At 42.3% G+C, this 19,828-nt stretch overlaps 1 protein-coding gene across 2 annotated transcripts; it reads left to right on the top strand.

Annotated features, from left to right (window-relative positions):
* Positions 1-1,475: 1,475 nt before the first annotated feature.
* SNX3 (sorting nexin 3) lies at positions 1,476-19,601 on the top strand. Of its 2 annotated transcripts, XM_072855613.1 has the most exons (4): positions 1,493-1,767; positions 14,789-14,884; positions 15,258-15,382; positions 18,910-19,596. In XM_072855613.1, exons 1-4 carry the CDS (start codon positions 1,606-1,608, stop codon positions 19,013-19,015), a joined length of 489 nt encoding a protein of 162 aa, XP_072711714.1. In that variant the 5' UTR covers positions 1,493-1,605; the 3' UTR covers positions 19,016-19,596. The 2 variants fall into 2 exon arrangements, with proteins under 2 accessions (XP_072711715.1, XP_072711714.1); XM_072855614.1 differs by lacking the exon at positions 15,258-15,382 and having other exon boundaries at positions 1,476-1,767; positions 18,910-19,601.
* The last annotated feature ends 227 nt before the right edge of the window (positions 19,602-19,828 follow it).

Raw genomic sequence — 19,828 nt, 5'->3', positions numbered from 1 at the left:
GAAAATGATATATGCATTTAATCATTGGAGGGGTACTGTTAACAGATATAAAAAAAAAACTGGAAGACCTCTAAGATGATAGAGTCATGTAGAAATATTAGCCATGGGTTAATATAATCTCTATTCACTTATGCCCTAGGTGCATCAAGAAGGTAAACATTCCACTTTTGGCAACGTTTCTTTCATCGTAACACACCATCTACTTGAATCAGGTACTGAAGAGTCAAAGACCTTATGTCTTGGAGGGGAAGAGTTCTGTCAGCTCCCCTTCTCCCTTTCTCTTACTCTTTTTTTCTCTCTCTTCAGGTTACTAAAATACCTTTTTTTTTTAATTATTCTGTAAACACAATTTTCCTTTCCTATCCTTTATGAATGAAATGTGAACAAACTCTTAATCTTTGTAAGCTATGAGGATATAAAATCTGGGCCAGTTGGTTATACTGCTATTAAATGTATATCATTTGTGAAAATTCAAGAATTTTTAAAACCTTTAATGCTTCTACGGACAACATTGCCACCTTGCTTGCAGCTTGGGTCAATAACCTAGACTTTGTTTTCAACACAGAGCTTTAGGTAGGTGTCTCCTCTAGCCTATATTTGTACCCGGCTGATTCCTTTTGCCTAACACCTTGCATATACAGCATTTCCTATCCAGCCTTTTCATCCTGGCTCTCACCATTTCATATCTCAATTACAGCGTTGCCTTTTTCCCTGATCTTGATACATAGTTTTGTTGATGTCCATTGACAATGCCATTGCAAAAATAATTTCTTATTCTCTTACACTGAGACCTAGGTTACGTTTCTGGATAACCAACCTAACCTACCTGGGGCTCCCCACCTGCAATGAAGAGCAATCCTTCCTTTCTGCACTCTTTCAGGGCCGCAGGTGAAAAGTTGCAGCCGGGAGTAATGCATTATTATTGTCATGTGTTGTTAAACCCTTCTTTGGTTTAAAAAAAATCGGTTAGATTGCTGCTGCACTGACTGAATCGCATCGCCGTTGTCTGTCCATGCTCCTGATCCGTGCTACCGCATCGAGACCCCCGCCTCGGCCTCACCGAGGGCCAGGCCCAGCCAAGCCTCCCGGGGCCGCCCGCACCGCCTGGGGCCGCACCCCCCCCGACCCCGCACAGGATCTCCTTCCCTGGACGAGAGAAGGGGACCCACTGCGGGCCCCAAGCGGGGAGAATCTGCGGGAAGACCCGGACCACCCCCCCGCGCAGCTCCCGTGCTGCCGGCTGGAGCCGGGCCGAGCCCCGCATCCTGCGCCCAGCCCGTCGCGCCGCCTGCCTGGCGGGCGGGCCCGAGAAACCAGATCTCACAGCCGCCGCCCCGCACCTCCTGCGCACGCCGGGACCTGTAGTTCGGGAGGCGGGCGGCCGCGCCGGGCGTGGCGAGCGGGGCGGCCCTGAGGACTACAATGCCCAGCCTGCCTTGCGCGCGGGCGGCGGGCGCATCCGCTCGCGGCGGCGGCGGCGTGGGTGCGCGTTGCCGGGCAGTCAGCTGGCCGCGGGGTGATAAGAGGGCGGGCGGGGTGGGGCGGCGCTCGGTGCTCGCTCGCTCGCGTCCTGCCGCGCTCCGGGGGGAAGGCGCCCGCTCCGCCATGGCCGAGACGATCGCGGACACCCGGCGGCTGATCAGCAAGCCGCAGAATCTGAACGACGCCTACGGGCCGCCCAGCAACTTCCTGGAGATCGACGTGGGCAACCCGCAGACGGTGGGGGTGGGCCGCGGCCGCTTCACCACCTACGAGATCCGCGTCAAGGTGAGGGACAGCCCGGCCCGGCCTGGCCCGGCGGCGGGGGGCGCTGGAGCCGGCACTGGCCCTGCTCACGGGGGGACCGGCCCCGCCGCCCCCGCCCTGGCCCAGGCGGGTGGCTTGGGGGCGTCCGGCGGGCAGCTCCGCGGGGTACGTGCCCGCCCCTCCCGCGGCGGGACCCGGCGCCTCGGGAGCAGATATAGGGCGAGGGAAGGCGAATGCGGAGCCTGCGTGTCGGTGCTGGGCTCCGCCGCGGGCTCCGGCCGGCCCTTATGTAAGTGGGAGGGGTGTCTTCGCCGCCGGGGCCGGGGGTGGCGGTGACGGGCCGCCGTGTCCTTCAGGGCCCGCTTCACAGCTGGCGCGGTGAGTGCCGCTGGGGAGGTGGTGGCTGAGCAGCTGTGGACTTCATCCTCGGCGTGAGAGCAGGGCCCGGCTTCTGCAAGCGGCTGGAGCTGATAACCGTGACGGTCTAGTGGTAGCTAAGGCAGTGCATCTCGGTGAAGATAACCGAAGGACAAATGCTTTTTCGGCACTGCTGTGTACAACTGCCATTAGACTGAAATATTGCTGTACTGTCAGCAATTGCCTGTCTGTCTCTAAGTAAATAGAAGAGGGCAAACTCCCAGCTGTCTGAGATGTAGTAATATGGGTGGATCTGCCCTGAGAAGGAGGTCAAGTTCAGGATTCCAACAGCCTCAAAAACCTGTAGAGAATGTGTAAATAAGTCTAGTGGGTGCATGTGCTCGATCAAAGCTAGCTGAAGTGATAAGGTGAGTGTATATGGGGGAGGGCTTCCTGTGTTCTTTTGTACCTGAAATAGAAATTGAGCGCTTAATAAATAGGGCTGTTTCTCACCATGTGCTATCAAATACTTTTTCTTAGTAGCACTAGACTCCTTCCTAGCTGGAAGGGCTGTATTTGCTGACTTGCCCCAAAGGCTAGTAGCCTTGAGCTTGAGAAAAGCTATATGAAGTCATTACTATGTTCCACGGTCTTTCTAGTTTCATAAGCAGGGCCTGGAGGAATGGACAAAAAAATGTAATATCTATGGTATGGTCCTTGCCTGTGGCTGGTAGGGACTTGAGGCAGGGCACCCTTTTAGCCTACAGTGCTAGGGATAAGTTGGGTTGAGAAAGATGCCCTCTTACAATTTTATCTTTTTTGTAGGTTGTGGTTGGGTCTACTACCTTGTATAGCTTTACTGTCACAGCTGACTTAACTTGGTCAGTTATTACAAGCAGTAATAGAGGGGGAAGAGGCCTCATTGACCCCCTACACACATTCTCTGCAATACGAGTTCTTTCACTGGATGCCATGGAGTGCATGTGCCTTCATGGCAGGCAAGGCTTCAGCTGAGGACTGCTGCCTTGGTTGCTAAAATTCTTCAGACAAGACTAAAACCATGTATGGATTTTATGGTATTAAGGTCTAAGTTCTCAGCTTAGTGTAACTTTACTTAAAAAAGCAGAATCAACTGAGATCTAAAGCTACTACTTTAATTCTGATGGTCCTAAATTTTCATGTTGGTAGCTATTCTTATGTTTCAGGACATGTCCATAGGGCAGGAAGAATAAACTAAAACAATTGTAGCCTGTGTTTGGCCTCTGTGTGAGGACAAACTAGAACTTGCCAACTTGTGTTGCATTACACTGCCCTTATCAGGACCCTAGCTGTCCACTTAGCAGAAAGATGTAACTCTACCTTGCTGGGAAGTATTTGTACCTTATGTTCCTGATGACTTTTCTTTCCATGAGACTGAGTGTTTGGAATTGCTGCATCCAGGGAAGATGATACAAAAGGGACTTAGCCATGATACGGCCTTGGGAATGAGACCAAATTGGCTGGGATTAAAAAATAATAATAATTTAAAAAAAATCCCTAACTGAAGTTCTTCAGCAGAAAGGAAAGCAGAAGAGCAGGTTTTGAGACAGGTTACCCTTAGCCTATGTGCTGTTTGGAGTAGAAAATTCTGGATTCCTGTTGTAATGAAGACCTAGAAGTGACCTGAACAAACATACACTGTGGTAGTACTGTGACCTTCCTCTGTTCTTCCTCCCAGTCTGACTACCATATAAACATTGCTTCCTCCACCCTCCTTACTTGCATCTGTGCGTGCCTGTATACAGGACTATCTCTTATAATACATAATCATTCCCTTTCCAGTTGTGTGCTACTGTACACATAGTGCATCCATGCTGTATACATTCATAGCTATCATGAACTGTAAAATTGAGTTTTAGGTCTCTGTATGCTGGAAGGCTACAGAGCAGGTAATACAAGTCATGCAGAATTATGTTCACTGTCTAAACTTGTATCAGTTGACTGCTTCTCAGCAGAACACAGACTATGTTGCTAATATGCAAGTTTCAGCATGGGAGAAGAGTTCAAACTTGAATTGCTGTAGTATTGTATTTCTAAAAGGTAGGCCTTGTACTATAAGCTGCTTGTTGGAGTGTGGCAGACAATAGCCACCAGCTAGCCTCTGTGGTTTGACAACTGCTTGTGGTCACAGAAAGTTGCAGCTGACACTTGCAGTTTCCCCTAGCAGTGGCAGCAGAACAAATCTGAGAAGGTGGAGTGAGTTACCTGTGTCATATTTGGAAAGCTGTCTTCAACCAGCACCAACATAAAATGTTAAGTGTTGCAGAAGTGGATGGCTTAACTGCTGCCAAGTTCTGGTAAAGCTATTGGACAGTCATGTTATGGCTGGAGACCATGCTAAGCCAGAAACATTGTCAGAGATGACACTGAGATTCAAGTTTGTGTTGAAGCAGTTAGACTTGTACCATTGTTGTGGTGTTTACAAACTTGGTCCAAGGGTAATTCTATCTTTATTGCTTTGTCTGAATCTCAAAGCTTAACTTTTTGGGGGAAGACTGAGCTTGCTAGCAGACTCTTGAACTGATGTCTGATAACTAATATCTTGCAAAATGTACTTGTGTGAAATACTGCAGAGTTCCCCCAAAGCTTTTATTGGCAAGCTTTCTCCTGGTATTGCAGCTGAAGCATATCTGTTGCTTGGAAAGCAACAAGTAGAACAACCTCATGCTTTAGTTCTTGTATTGCTGTACTCATCAAGTTCTGGTGGAAGCTGGAAAGCCTAATGGGGAACTCAAAAGTTTTGGGTAGACTACTTAGCAGTATACTACTGGATAAGCAAGTCAATTGTATTTCGGTACTTAGGAAAGTTTTTCATAGCGTGTGTCTCTGTGCAGGCTAGTAGGATGGCTGTGCATTGTGGTAAATGATGGTACTTTAACAAGCAGTTCAGTTCTGAGTGCTGCAGGTAGAACCTATACAGCACTTCTAGTGGGGCAGCTTACTTCACAGATGGTCAGTTGGCCAAAGTATTGACTTTGAGCCTGAACTTGCATTAAATAACATTCTGTTTTTAGCCAACGGGACAAGGTGATGAGAGAAACCTTTCCACTGTAGCAGGCAGTATAAGGCACACAATATGGTGGTATGCCACTGCAGTACAGCTTGGCAATGAAAGTCAAATGTCTTGTTCAGTAATGGTAAATGATGGAAGATGCCATCCTGCAGTGCTAAAATAGCAAATTGAGTGGGTCATGTTCTTGACAGGATACTTGCATTTGCTTTCCATCAGCAGCATTAGGCAGTGAGTTTGTACCATTCTAAAGTATCCTTTGTGTGAAGGCTTAGGGTGAGCTAAAAAGGAGAACAATGCAGTAGGGTATAAAGCTCCAAGTGCTTTTCTAGTGAAATAAAACTTGATAAAGTAGTCATCTCATCTAAAGGTGTCTGGATGGTCACAGTATTGTGACTGTGCAGTGATTAAAACTAACATAATCACCTAGACTGCCTGCTAAAGTAACACAACAAACTATTTCACTGCCCATACCTTTTCCTCAAAAGTGTGAACCAATAGTTAAGTTCTCTGTGTAAATACCCTTGCATGCCATATGCTGTTCACTCAGGAACCACCACCAGAGGGGTGGTGGTTCCCTTCTACTTGTTACACCTTTTCAGGGTGGGCTTGTGCATGTCAACACTCTTGTACTTACATGCAAGAGCATGTGAATACCTGTTACTATTTATGGGCTGTAAGCCAGTTCTCTCTCTGAATTCTGGGAAGCAAATGTAGAACAAATGACAGTTGTCATATTATCATCCTACAGCATGTCTGCAGTCCTCAATCCAGTCCTAGGTATCATTTAACTTCTACTGTAGTTGAGACAAATAGTTTTCCTGGTAAGTGGGTCAATGGGAACATCTTCATTCAAACAGATTCTGTGCAACAGCTTCAGTTCCTAAATCCTTTAAGGAGACAAGACGTAAGCTTTACAACCTAACTCTGATCCCAGCAACTAGTGACACACTTCAGAGCCGTACACCCACTGTAAAAGCAGTGCCATAGGAGATAACCACTTTGGTTAGAATACTGTCAACAAAGCATATGGATATCCAGGAGCTTGCTACATTTGGAATAATTTCCCTTTGCTAACACCAGTTCATTTGTTACTTCTGTAAAAGTGACTTCTGTGCTGCCCATTTTAGCTGGGTCTGTCACCTAGACTAAAAGGTTAAATTATCTGTTTATGGTTAGTAAGAACTTGCAGAGAAGTCATTAATATTCAAACTGACAGTTAGAACTAAAATAAAATGCCTGTTACAGGAGCTACTAGTCCAAGTAGTTAAAGAATTTTATTTAGTCAAACCAAAGTCAAACAAAAAGCCTTTGTCTTAATTCTGTTCTTTAATGTTGAATGGCCTGTTGCCTCTCATCAGTATGATGAAACTTGGCACTAAGGCACACCTTAGCTTCTTGAGGTTCCACAGCTCAGTGGCTTGTCTTGAGGTGTAGAAAGGTAATGCCTTGCTGCTGTGTTTCCAGATGTTGTGAAATGTATCACTTGGGTGGTGCCAATGCTCTTTAAGGCAGCAGTCACCTTTCCTGCATCTTCTGCAGAAAGACTTCTGTAGACCTGCAGAGCTACTTGACTACATAGACCCAGTGTGGGGAAGGAAATGAACACACAGGCTGTGAAGTGCCTGCAGTGTTAAGAATAGTATTGGTCCCAAAGGATTGGGGAAGTATATCAAAGTACTGCTAAGCTTGAGCTGCATTTGAAAGTCTGTTCTCATCTTAACCTGTTTTTTCAAGACCTAGCTTGGATACAATATTTGCATTTCAGCATATTTATAGTAGTTGTCTGACTTGAGTGACTGATTTGAGTCTGACTTCTGTGATCAACTGAAGTCAGAGTAAGATGGTAAATGAACTGAAAGTGTAACTTGCTCAGCACTTGTCTTATGCCGTGGCTTTGCAAAGTGGCACTCTTGATCTGGTGAATGTGACTTTGAAATGTTCTGTCCTTGAACAGTACCAAATTTCCTGTCCTTCATGTGTTTGGCAGGGTTTGAAGCTGCAGGCTCTTCTCCCACCATAAGAAGAATCAAATCTGCTGGTACATGTAGTTGACTTCAGCATTGTTCAGTTTCGTAGTCAGTGAAGCTTGTGGTGGAGTAATGACTAAACACTGACTCAGTGTGGATGTGTTTAGGAATGCATAGTCAGCGCTAATTCTCTGTTTCTCTACTACTGCAAATCTTGCATCACACTGCAAGTTTGCTCTAACTGTAGTTAACTACTCTTTTAATACCCTATTCTACACACTGCTACCAGTTAGATATTGTTAGACTCCTCTTGAAAGAACAAAAATGCACTGATTCAGGTGACTTTGTTTTGCTGTTCTACAGCCCAGGTACTACACCTTTACAAACATTAACTGTTCCCTCGAGCAATAATTCAGAAAAGGATAGGCTAAGAACTTCCCAGGACCCTGACTAGGGAGACATAGAAGTGGAATGGCTTGGATGAAAAACTTCTGAAGCAGGGAGACTGGGTTTACAAGTCTATTGCATGTATTTGCTCTGAGCAGCTGATTTTTCTGTAGAGGTTTTTGATTAAACTAAGTTCAAGAGCCTAGTCGAAAGGTACTGAACTAGTTTGGTGTTGATGTCTGTTACTGTGTAAATGAAATAACCAAGTCTCTGAATAGTGCTTCTTATTAGTAGATTAGTTTAACTAGTGACTTGGACTCTTTTTATTTCTGTGCATACAATGTGGGCCTTGATTGTTGTGTATTAAGAGTGCACTCTAGTACAGTGCTGAACAGACCAAATCAAACAGAACAATGACTAATCTTTGTAGGACAGATGGCTGTGATCCAGGTAGGCATGTGATGCTAGAGTATTTTGATACATCTTTATTTTTAGATGGCCTGCCAAAAAAGTGTCAGCTTGAACTTTACAGTGCTCAGGTCTCTACTGTTTTTCATCTGGGAAAATAATGCAGTGTAGATTTATGAGCTTCTAACTGTAGGGGAAGTATTTTCTTTAAAGCTTTTTCACTTGGTAATGCAATGCCAGTTGCACTACTGGCAGTGGTTTTAGCAAGTACATAATCCAAATGCCCTGTGTGGCTATAGCACTGAGTGAAGGGTGTGAGGTTGCTGTCACTGCTCTAACTTTTTTGATGTGAGAAGGATGGAGAAACCCTAACCTTCTGGTCAAGGTATAAAAACAAATATTTTATCAACTGAAGACAGATCCACAAACATATTCCTTCTGTGTCTATTTCTTGAGAATCCAGCTCAAAACTTCTGTAGTGGGAGTATCTTCTGGGGCACGTGACGGTATAGTTTGGCCATGAAGCCAATCTTGACAGTACGATTATAAGATAGAGCTTCATTTTCTTCTGGGTTTTACACTAGCTTAAGTAGTTTAAAGCCACCTCTATATCTGGAAATAAAGCTTCAGAGACTATTTCTATGGGGCTAAGCTGCAGCACCCCTTAAGTGTTAAGATGTGCTACAAATTAATGAACAGGAGCTATTGGCCTTTCTGTAGCTGTTAGGTGGCTACTGAAGAAAGTGAAGGTTACTCCTCCAATAAAACTGGAAATATGAAGATAATTTTTTGCTACTTAGTATACTTACTTCTATACTAGTTATTTATCTCTTGCTTCTTGCAAGTTGGTGAAATGTAGGGATACTGGACTGTGTCTAGCTTGCAAAGCCTGTTAAAACTTTTCTTCCTGATAAAGACTATCAATTGCAGCCATTCACTGCAATTTTATTGGCCCCATTTGACCATAGCTGGTAGATGTTGGCTAATGATGCTAAAGCATCAACTTAACATGATACCTCTTCAGTAATTTTCAATGAGAAATGAATGGTAACCTTACAGTAGGCTAAACCAGAGCATATAACAGTTATATGCTGCTGTGTAAAAGCATATAACTTGCAATTGTGTAAAAGTAGCAATCCCTTCTCTAAAAGGGATATTTGATATTTCAAAGGAGGCTTTGGCTTGCTAACCCTGAAATAATTATCTAGAGTTACTAAATCTGGGTGTTGTAAAAGCCTTTGCCTGAATGTGTCCTTCTCAGTGGGCTCCTGTTTTTACCCTTGGCTTCTGAGGATGCAACCTGAAGAATAAAGAATCACTAAACAATCTGTTTTTCTAGACTTACCCTGCTTTGAGCCTTTTGACTGTGGCACACCATAATTCAGCTGTTCATGATGTTGATGAACTTGATGAGGTGAATAGATGCTGCTTGGCAAAAACCCAGACACCCCTACACAGATTTTCATAGAGCAGCTCTAGGCTCAAGGGATTGGACTTGCAAAGGTTAACTTTTGTCTAAAGACTGATAGTCTTTGTGGTTGTGTTGCTACTAGGATTTTACTGCCTTAGTCTTTAAAATAGAAAACATCCTGCCTCCATGTCTCAGTAATGTGGAGTTTATAGTTAATATAGTTCTTGGTATAGCTTAAGTCAGCATTGTTTAAAACTTGGGTGGATACATGTGGTCAGACTTTTCAGTGTCAACTTCTATTAACTTTATACTTTTTGCAAGTAACATACCTTCAGTAGCCTTGGACACCAAGTGGATAAAAGGGGAGGTAGAACTCTGCTTTGATCAAAAGGATTGAAGCTTAGAAAATAACAACCTCTTATCTGACCTTTTGTGGTGGGGAAAGAGGCTTTCCTTCAGTAAAGTACACAGCAAAAATCTGAACTTCTAGCAACTGAAGTTTAGAGCATGTTTGCCTTCTTTCTTGCTTTTTATAATTGTAGGAAATGGGAGGTAGCTGCTTATGTCAAGTTGGGAAGGAAGCAAACCACTGGCAAGGTTTCTATAATAACAGTGGACTGCTGGAGCCAGTTTCTTGTGCTAAAGGACAGCAGGCTCTTGCGTTAAGAAAACCATAGTACTTTATCCACCCTGAATGCTACTTACTGTAATACCCCAGAGCTCCCATTGGCTGACTGTAAATGTAGCCCAAGGGTGTAGTCTCTTGACAAAGATTACAGCTTGTATGAAGAGATAGTAAGAAGCTTGAATTTAGCTTCTGAGAGTCAAGGCCACAAACCTCTATCAAAAGTGAGCTAAGTGCTTTCTTTCACTCTATTTTAATGGAAATAGAGTTGTATCAAGGCTACCATAACCTACTTGAAAAGACAACATCAAAGTAGGTGCTATGGCAACAGTGCAGCTTTATTCTCAGCCTGTTAGGAGTGGGAGACATGGGCAATGCAGTGCTGCTGATGAGTGTTACATTGGCAGATGAGGAAATGAATCAAATTTACCTCAAACTATCCTGGACAACTGCAGCTGTAGAGTTTCTGCAGTTGTGGGGGTGGACTGGGCTGCAGTGACATTTGGAGTCAATCTTGTGGAGTGTCAGCAAGCTCTTTGAAGGAACTCAGATGCTATTTGTGTTCAATTTATGTCTGGAAACAAATCTGTAGGAGCAAGTCTAGCTATTTGCAAGGCTTTTTCCACTCACTGGATAAATTAATCTAGTCTAGATAACAGAATGCTTAATTATTTAAAATACATTAGTTTATAATTTAAAGTACTCTAGTTTTCCTCCTGCATTTAAGGTAACCTGTATACCAGACTGACTGCATTGGAGAACTGTGTATCTGAAGCTGAATGGACAGTATCGACTAGTACTCAAACTACTTGCATTCTGCCTGTGAAAGTCTCCTTACTTGTATACATAAACAATTTTCGGACATCTAACTGAGCATAGCTCAGGGATTGACCATAGTAACAGCTGAAAGACTGTTATCTGGTTATCCAAGCTACTGTCTTAGGACTGTCACTTGCTTCTGAGGTGAATTGAGAACTTCCTGAGCTTGGAGTTGGATTTGCAGTTTGAATATGTGATAACATAAATGTAGCTGAAGAAACATGCTTTCTGTGAATACAGGTTTTGCCCTGAAATCTATTAGCAGGCAACCACTGCTTCCCATTACCAGTTTGAACACTAGCCAAATGACTGTAGAAACTCATTTGGCATCCAAGTGGAGGAATGCAGGAGTGACTTAAGGGTCTGGGTTTGTCATCTGCTGTTTAACTATGTAATTTAACTTGGCACCAGTTCTGACAATGTTTGTTCCAGTGTACTGGGTTGTCCATTAACTCATCCAGCAGAACACAGACTGTTAGTTTGAGAGTAGTCAGAGAAAGCCTAATGGGTGTATACATATTGTCTGATACAGAAACAGTGCTAGACAGAATCTGTCTTGTCTTAGCATCTTTCTATGCTTAGAATTTTGGGCTATGTGGGACTTCTGCAGAGCTGGTTTATTGGTCCTTCTGGAGTAATGCTTTATCTGCAGTTCTGACTAGTGACTTCTGATTGTCTAATGTCTTGGGTAACACATAATCCTTTCAGGTTGAGGACTTGCATTCAAACTGCTAGGAGGCATGGTTTCAGACTGGGAAGTTGTTGAAAATGCTTTTGATAAAAATGAGACTAATTATTACACTGTAGAAGAAATAATTGCTGCAGTAATTATGCTGAATTTATTGGAGGAATGAGCTATGCTCCAGGGGCTGTGCCAAACTGGGTCATGAGTTTCATGATAGTAGACTTAGCACATCAGGAGGCCAGAAAACTGACACTATAATGCTGAATGAACATGGGGAGAAATGTTTGTAAAAATGAAACTAGCCTGACTTCAAGTTTTGTGCCTTAGTCTCATCTCTGTTCTAGCAGACAAACAAAACACTAACAGTGTTCAGAATAGCTACTGGCAGCTCAGTGACTAAACAAGGATAACTCAACATAAATGGTGAAGCTGAGAATAACTTTGGTATGCTGTATGGTCTTGAAGTGACACTTAAATAGAAATTGAAAGTTTCTGTTGACACCTTAGAGTTGTCTCCTACCAAATTCTTGCCCAATTATAGCCCATGTTTCAGCAGCTGTCTGCCTTGCTTAATGAAAACCATGGTAGATGGAGGCAGTAGGACATGCAGGAACTCCTCCTGCTGAAGGAAAAAGTGGTCTGCTTAAACAGGGTAATAATCCTTAATGAGAAAGGCACATACAGTAACTTCAGGTGTAAGTATATCCTGAGTTAAAAATAGGGACCTAAGATGTAAATAGGTTAAGCAGTATAAAATGGGACTCAAATTTCTTTTTTTAAATAGATCCTTTCTAACAGCTGCATATCTGAAGAACACTGCTCTATCAGTACTAATTTCTGGAGGAAGGAGAATTGCTGCAGTTTCTGGATGTTAAGGAACATGAGGTTTAGAAGCTCATCTCAACAGATCACTCTAATTCATATCCAGACCAAAGGACAGGGTACACACACTTTCCTTTAGCATGTAGTTGTCAAGTTGTGACTTGTAAGCAATTTCATTTACTGGGAGCCTTCTAGCATACACTTCAGTTTGAATGTTTCCAGTGCTTATGATCAAAATTGGAGAAAACTTTTCAACTCAAAGGCAAAACAAGTACTCTAACTGTCCTTTTCTCCAACTTGCTAGCTGGGCTAGCATGTCAAGAGTTCAAAAGAGAACGTAGAAGGTAAAATGAGCTCAGTTGGCACTTCTACCCCCACATTGTACCTGTAAGCATGATATGTTGTTTAGAGATTAACTTTATAGACTTCATGCTCAGAAGTATGAAAAGAGTTCCTGAAGACCTGGGTACTCATTGTTTTTTTAGCTGCTTTTATTCAGTTCTAATCCCTCTTGTGAGTAACTTGAGAGAAGAATGGGATATTTTCTGCAGGTGAGAGCCTATATGTTAAATATTGTAAAGGACTTTCTACCCGAGACACTGACAAAGAGTTGATGTTGTAATGTGGAAGGCTGAACTCGGTTAAAAAGCCAATAGCTGAAATCAGAGAAAAATAATCCAGTACTTCACTTCTGGGAATCTCCTTCATGCACTGTGGGGAACCTAGCTTTATTTACTCTTGAGTAGAGTATTCTTATCCTCAAGATGAGAGTGTTTATTTATAAAGCCTGACTTCTGACATAATAGTCTTAAGTGCAATTTTATTAGTCACTAGTACAATCAAAAAATGTTTTACCTGGGAAGGAGAGTTTGAGTACTTTTAAACATTTAGCAATAAGATTTCATAACAAAATACTGTTCTGTGCTTTATCACCTGTAAATTATGGACTAAATAGCATAATGTGAAAGTACACAACTAAATTCTCAAGTACTTTTGAACTGTGACAGCCAAAAACTTGTTATTGGCTGGCGGTAATACAATGGCCTGTAGTCATAGGCCTGCCTAATGCACGAAAGTATCTCTGCAATTAAACCTGTTTTGAGCAGCCAAAAGTGTCACTCAGTGTAGCTTAAGCATAACAGCCTACAAATGGTATTGTACAGGGACATCCACTCAAACTGGCACCAGAAGCTGAGTGAGATGGCTTACAACTTGAAAAATAAACCAACAAAAATCAGAAGGCACTAGCTGAGAAGGCAGAAGCACAGTAGTCAACAGGAAAACTGGGGATGACTGGTCCCTCCCATGTGAACATCAGCTTCCTAGGGTACTCCTCAAGAGTCATCTTTCAAGGTGTATAAGACAGTGAATATGCAGTCTGACAACAGTAAGCTTTATTCTGTTAGTGCTGGTTATGTGTGGCAATTACAGACTCTTGGTGTTGATTTTAGTAGGTCATAACTCCTACAGACATTTTTGTAACATTCTAGCCAGTTTGCCATCTCAACAACACTTAAGCTTCAGATTATGATCTTGGAGCTTTCCATTCTGGGGATGTCATTAGGAGAGTGCTCTCTTGATGTCTAGTCTTAAAATAATGTGCAAGTTGGATTACAACAATGGGATAACCCTGCACCCCAAGAATGAATAGAAATAATATAGGCTCTTACACAAGTTTGTGTAAGGACACCTATCAAAGTACTCATGTATTGAACGTGGTCTTGTGCAGCATTATAGCCTGGCTCCTATTTGATGTCTCTTTCAAGGGTGTTAGTCGGGTGCTAACTCCTAGCCTTGTTTGGGGAAGTTCTGCCTCATCAAGCTCTACTTGCTTTAACTTTGTAGCAAAACAGTCTGATCTCATCAGCACTGAATGCTGTGTTGCATCTCAGCCTTGTTGACTTCTTTGGAGCTATCCAAACTTGGCAGCTTGTACTAGCAAATCTTCAGCTTCATCTGTCTTGAATGCATTCGCTGTAGGAGTTGCTGGCTTGGCTTTTAAAAGTGCTGGAGGCCATGTTGTATCAGGTAGCAGAAGAGTACAGGAAGCTTGGTTAATGTCCTATGCTGGTACCTGAAACACTCCCTTGAATGCACTAAGAGGAGCCTGTGTGGATTACGAAGACTTTTCTTCCCCTCTCCTCCCCCCTGACTTTGTACATATATTGGCATTGGGAATTCAGCTCCTGAGACAGTAAGAATAGAAGATGCTTGTGCAACCTTAGGAACATCTCCTCAAGTGACCAGGAAATCTGCTATTCTGCTAGGTGATATGGTGGCAAAATAACAGTGATTAGGATGCCATATAAGAGGCCCACAGTTAAGCAGTTTGAGGCTCAGCTTACTCATGTAGCTTACAGAAATACAGATAAAACTCTGTCTTGAGTGTTTCTCAATACTGTTGTTATTGCTGAAGTGGAACTAATTTGTAATGTAACAGCTTGTTTCTTGCTTCTGCTTATCAAAACTTCTAATTTGTCTAATCAATAGCTTATGTTCTTGTTTTCAGACAAATCTACCTATCTTCAAATTGAAAGAATCTACAGTCAGAAGAAGATACAGTGACTTTGAATGGCTAAGGAATGAACTAGAAAGAGAAAGCAAGGTGGGTAAAATGAAAGGTAAATACAAGTCTTCATAGACATACAAAGAGTAGTGATGCTGAAATGTTACCATCATGTTATAAAGCATACATATCATCTAGAGCAGATATTGTGGTTGAAAATGGTCAGAACTAAAACACTTGTCTTTCAGCAAACCTCAGTTGTACAATGCAAGAGGCTGTTTAATGGTTTTGTGTTAATTCAGAGTTAAACTACGTGAATTCAACTTACCTCTATGGCAGATATTGTTCTCTGGTCATGTTTTATTACTTCACTAGGGATGTGATTGAGTTGGGTCCTCTAGGAGGAAGAGGTGGGATAGGAGGTGTATAAACTTACAGGCTGCGCTGAAGGACACTTTTCTAAATCTTTCAGGTTGTGGTACCACCTCTACCAGGAAAAGCTCTTCTCCGTCAGCTCCCCTTCCGAGGAGATGATGGCATATTTGATGATTCCTTTATAGAGGAAAGGAAACAGGCTCTTGAACAATTCATAAACAAGTAAGTGTTGGGTCTAGTTATCTGGAGACAAACCCAGAGCTTGGCTCCAGAAAAACTGAATTAAAGCTGCTAATCCTCTAACTATGGTAGCTGCACTAGGTTCAGAATAATAACTTTCACATAATCTTGCAGTAGGACATACTAACATTGCTCATCCAGCATTTAGTTTGGATATCTTAATGCTTACCTGAACAGCTGAAATGAATGTTAGTGGTGGTGTTAATATATGCAAATTACTACTAAAATTATAGTGTTCAAAATAGTTCTACTTTTTCATTTCTGAAAAGGTATCTTCCATTGGGTGAACAATGGACCTTACAATGGGTTTACAGCAGTTTACTTTGATTGCAGATGTGAGGTATTATCAGCTTGTATAATGATACATATTTTCCCCAATCATCTTGAGAATCTTTCTGAACTGTAAAAACACTACCTGAGGTATGCACATACATAGTTTGAAATAGACACTTTGGGTTTTGTTGCTGCCTTTCAAAGGGTGAGCAGAAATTATAGTGACAAAGTCTTATGATTCTTTCTACCATCTGACACTACTAACTACTCTCCATATAGTGACCTGAAGAGCTACTTTAATCTCTTCAACAATGTGGATCCAAACAGTGGGTAAGAAGGAATATTGTCAGTTAACCAGCTCTTCTGGTCTCTAGAGCCAACACTGTTCAGACCAACTGGATTTGGGACTGCTCCCTTTAAAAGCTCAAGCTTGTCAGTTCCACTAGCATTTTAATCTTGTTCAATAGTAATGCTGTTTAACAGGGACAGAGGATGTCTGTGAATTAAGCCAGAACTTCATCTGCTTGTCAGTTATTCTTAGTCAGTTCAGGCGTGTGGCTCGGAGTTGCAACTTCACTAAAACTGTCTTTCTTGTGCAAGTAAGCTGTGTGACTGTATGAAATCTCTTAAGTTTTTCTTCACATAGTTGCTTGTTAGCTGAATTTAGAGGTATCGCTAATGGTTCTGAGCAGATAAAATGCTTCAGAATGTTCTTTCCTCTGTTGAAAGACAAGTGGAATGAATTTCTAAGGCATCTAGTTTTGCATTTACACTACACAAAGGCAGATGTGCTTATAGTAGGATGGAATGTGGTTGATTTTTTAAGGCTGTACAATCAAGGCAGTCATGACTGAAGTACAACTTTTATCCATGTAGGCTTGGGACTCTATTAAATGTGGAAGAAGTGCACTTACTGAAAGTTTTGTATGCGGAGTCTAACAATATGTGGGGGAAGAGGGCTGTTTATGTTCTGAAGCAGCTGATAGCGAAACAGTTGTCTTAACTGGAATCTCTGAAAAACTCAGTATAGCTGACAAATGGAGTGGCCAGTTCACTGGTATCACTTGTTCAGTCCTACAGCAAGTAATACATTGATCTTGTGGAAGTGTAAAACTTCTTGGTCAATTTATCCTCCTTTGAAACATAAAAGCAGGCTGTTAATGTAGATATTGATGTAGTGGAAGACTTGAGTACAGCTGGAATAAGATTGTTCAGGCAGAGCTCCTAGCTATTCAACCTCATCAACTTATTCTTAATGGCATGACCAACTCATCAAGCAAATATTTACTAATTAAAGTTTTGAACCATGTAGAAGCTTTAAGACTTCTACCAAGTACTCTGGGTACTAGTGAAATTAGTGGCTGAGGTAACTAGCATAATACAGTCACATTACTGCATTCTCAAAGCTGGTCTTTGTTCCTAGAACTAGAGGAGTCCCTCAGATAACTGATATGACTATTAAAGATCTTGATGCACCAATACCAGTTCTTGATATCCAGGATGTTGTTGAGAAGCTTTGTCCCTCTATATACAAAAATCAAGAGGGACTAAATCACAGCAGTGCAGCTTACCTGAGTCAGCTCTCTTGGGCCAGCTTGCTGGCACCACTGTCAATACTACCTATGACAACTTTCACAGGGGTAGCTATGTTGCAACACACCTGTCTGCCTGAACCTGACTTTGGGATACATGAAAATTTTTGAAGTAGCAACTGCTCTGTGTAAGGGTCACTTTAGAGAAGAATACTGAGAAAAAGCTAATGCAGACTGAGGTATTCATGTGAAACCAAGAGCTGAATCTGAGAGATCAGATCTAGTCTTGCAATTCAGCTACCAATTTGCAAGCCTTCCCAAAAGGAAGAAGGAATATGCTACTGCCTCATCTTCTCCTGTGTGTCTTTCTCTTGAAGTTCAAGGCCAGGCCTGATGGGGGTAAGAAACTAGTTATTCCAGACTGTCTTCCTTGTGACCTAGCGCTTGAGACTGCTGCCTATTTACTAGAACCTGGCAAGATTGATAGGTTTTATGACTGCACTTGAAATAACCAATCAATGCTGAATAGGAGAGCTCAGCTTCCTCATTAAAGGACACCCTCAATGACAAGTGAGTAGTGACAAGTGAATCTGTCCTGTGGTGAAATAAGCACTAATAGATACATTTGGAGAAGATCCACAAAAGTGCGTGGAAGTACTGATACTGAGCCACTGGGGTTGACTATGCATTACATGTGTTCAGCTAGGTAACTTCCATTTAGAGTAGAAATGTTCTGACAGATATGGAGGCCATAAGGCTGACACAAACTGTCCTAGGGAGGATGGGGGGCTTTCTCTCTTAAAGGAAGAAGCCTGTCTTGAAGCCAAACTGGTTGTAACTTTTTTCAAACCAAACTGCTTTAGGTTTTCATATCCATAAGTGATCAGCTTCCAGGGATTCTGATTCTCTTGGATTTTTACCTACACAGAAGGCTGCATGTTATTTTAAGGGTTTAAATGCAATACCCTGTGGCTTTCTTCCAAGCTTGGGAGTGTCTTCTAATTCAATTTCAGCTCCTTTACTGTTAAAAGGATGGGGGCTCAGTCTATATGTGCAACAAAACTAAATCTACAGTAGAGGTGCTGGTCTCTTCTAGAGCAGACAAGCTCTGTCTCCTATGTTTCATATCTAAAGACATCTGCAATTAACAGATTGGTCAGTACCCTCTGGCTGTGCATCAGTGCTGCTTGTACATGCTAGGAATAGTGACCATGGTAAGTCTCTGCTCTGAACGGTGGTCAGCCTTCAGAAGACCTTCACACCCCCTGGTGGAGTAAGTCTTTAACTCTGCCTGGACTAACTGCTGTTGAATTAGACTGAGAACTGAGGGGTTAAGCTGCCTTTAGAAAGGTCTCCTGTGTCAGAGGCATCAAGACATGTAAAAATCTGCTTGGCTTGCTTAACTCTAGATTTCCTAATGCTAGGATGGGCACTTTGATAGTCCACTCAATTGCAGGTGACAGATGATGACATAACGTGCTTCCAAATGATCAGAGGTAGCTCAGGGTTCCTATGGACTAACTTCATCTGGGGAAGAATGACAAATCTTGCTTCCAGACATAATTCTAGTCACCAACAGTGAACTGGAAGTGGGATCTATGCCTAAGTGCAGAGCCATAGGGTATTGGTGTAAAACCTTGCTCTGCTGACTAGCTGCAAGTAGACTTGATTTGTTAGCACTAATGCTTGTTTTTTCTTCTCCAGGGTTGCAGGCCACCCACTGGCACAGAACGAGCGCTGTCTTCATATGTTCTTACAAGATGAAGTAATAGACAAAAACTACACACCATCCAAAATAAGACATACTTGAGTTCTGAAACCATCTTCTCAAACATTAGTGGTTCTTATGCTTGGTTTTAAGAGGTTGTAGTTTGTCTTAGCATGCTGAGGATAAACAGGCACGAAGTCTCCACTAACATCAGTACACTGCTTAGTCTTTGCATATGCTTTATAGCATTAAAGAACTCACTTGTCTTCTAGCTAAATCCCTCTGAATCCTTGATTTAAGAGTATTATACTATGAGACCATCCACCCCACAATATCTCACAAACCTTCCACTCTTATTTGCAATGACTTAACAATGTTTACTGACTTGGCCTTACTTGAACTTGCACAGTTGTAGAGTCACGTGTTCACTTGTATTTGACTAAACTGCTATGCTGTTTCTGAGGTAGTCATCTGTCTGAACTTCTGTAGAAAGACTGCTTTATTTCTGATACCCTGTGTGAGAAACACTTATGCAATTGTCTTCAAGCTTGTAAAACACTTTATACTGAAGTAATGAGGGAATTATCTTTATATTCTGTAAGAGGAAAAAATCAAATTTATATACTAAAGTAACTTGTCTAAAGTTTTGAAATAAAAGTGAAAATGCACTTCAAATGTCTTGTCACTCTTGACCTTGAGTGTGGGGTATCTGCTTTCTGAGAAGCAGGGACTTGACTATACTAAGTGAACTGGTGTTTCAGCCTTGCTGTGATGCTCTCCTGCAATGTGGTCTTGTGTTACTAACAGCCAGCACCAAATACCCTTAGATGCTGGCACTCACTGCTCAAGTGTTAACATATAAAGGTATTGAAGGCTGTTCCTGTGCTGTGGAGCCAAAGCTGGAACCCTGTTCAT

Source organism: Ciconia boyciana, chromosome 3 (assembly GCF_034638445.1).
Source record: "Ciconia boyciana chromosome 3, ASM3463844v1, whole genome shotgun sequence".
NCBI classification, from domain to species: Eukaryota; Metazoa; Chordata; class Aves; order Ciconiiformes; family Ciconiidae; genus Ciconia; species Ciconia boyciana.
The sequence above is the reverse complement of the archived record's forward strand: the minus strand, read 5'-3'. Positions and strand labels throughout refer to the sequence as shown.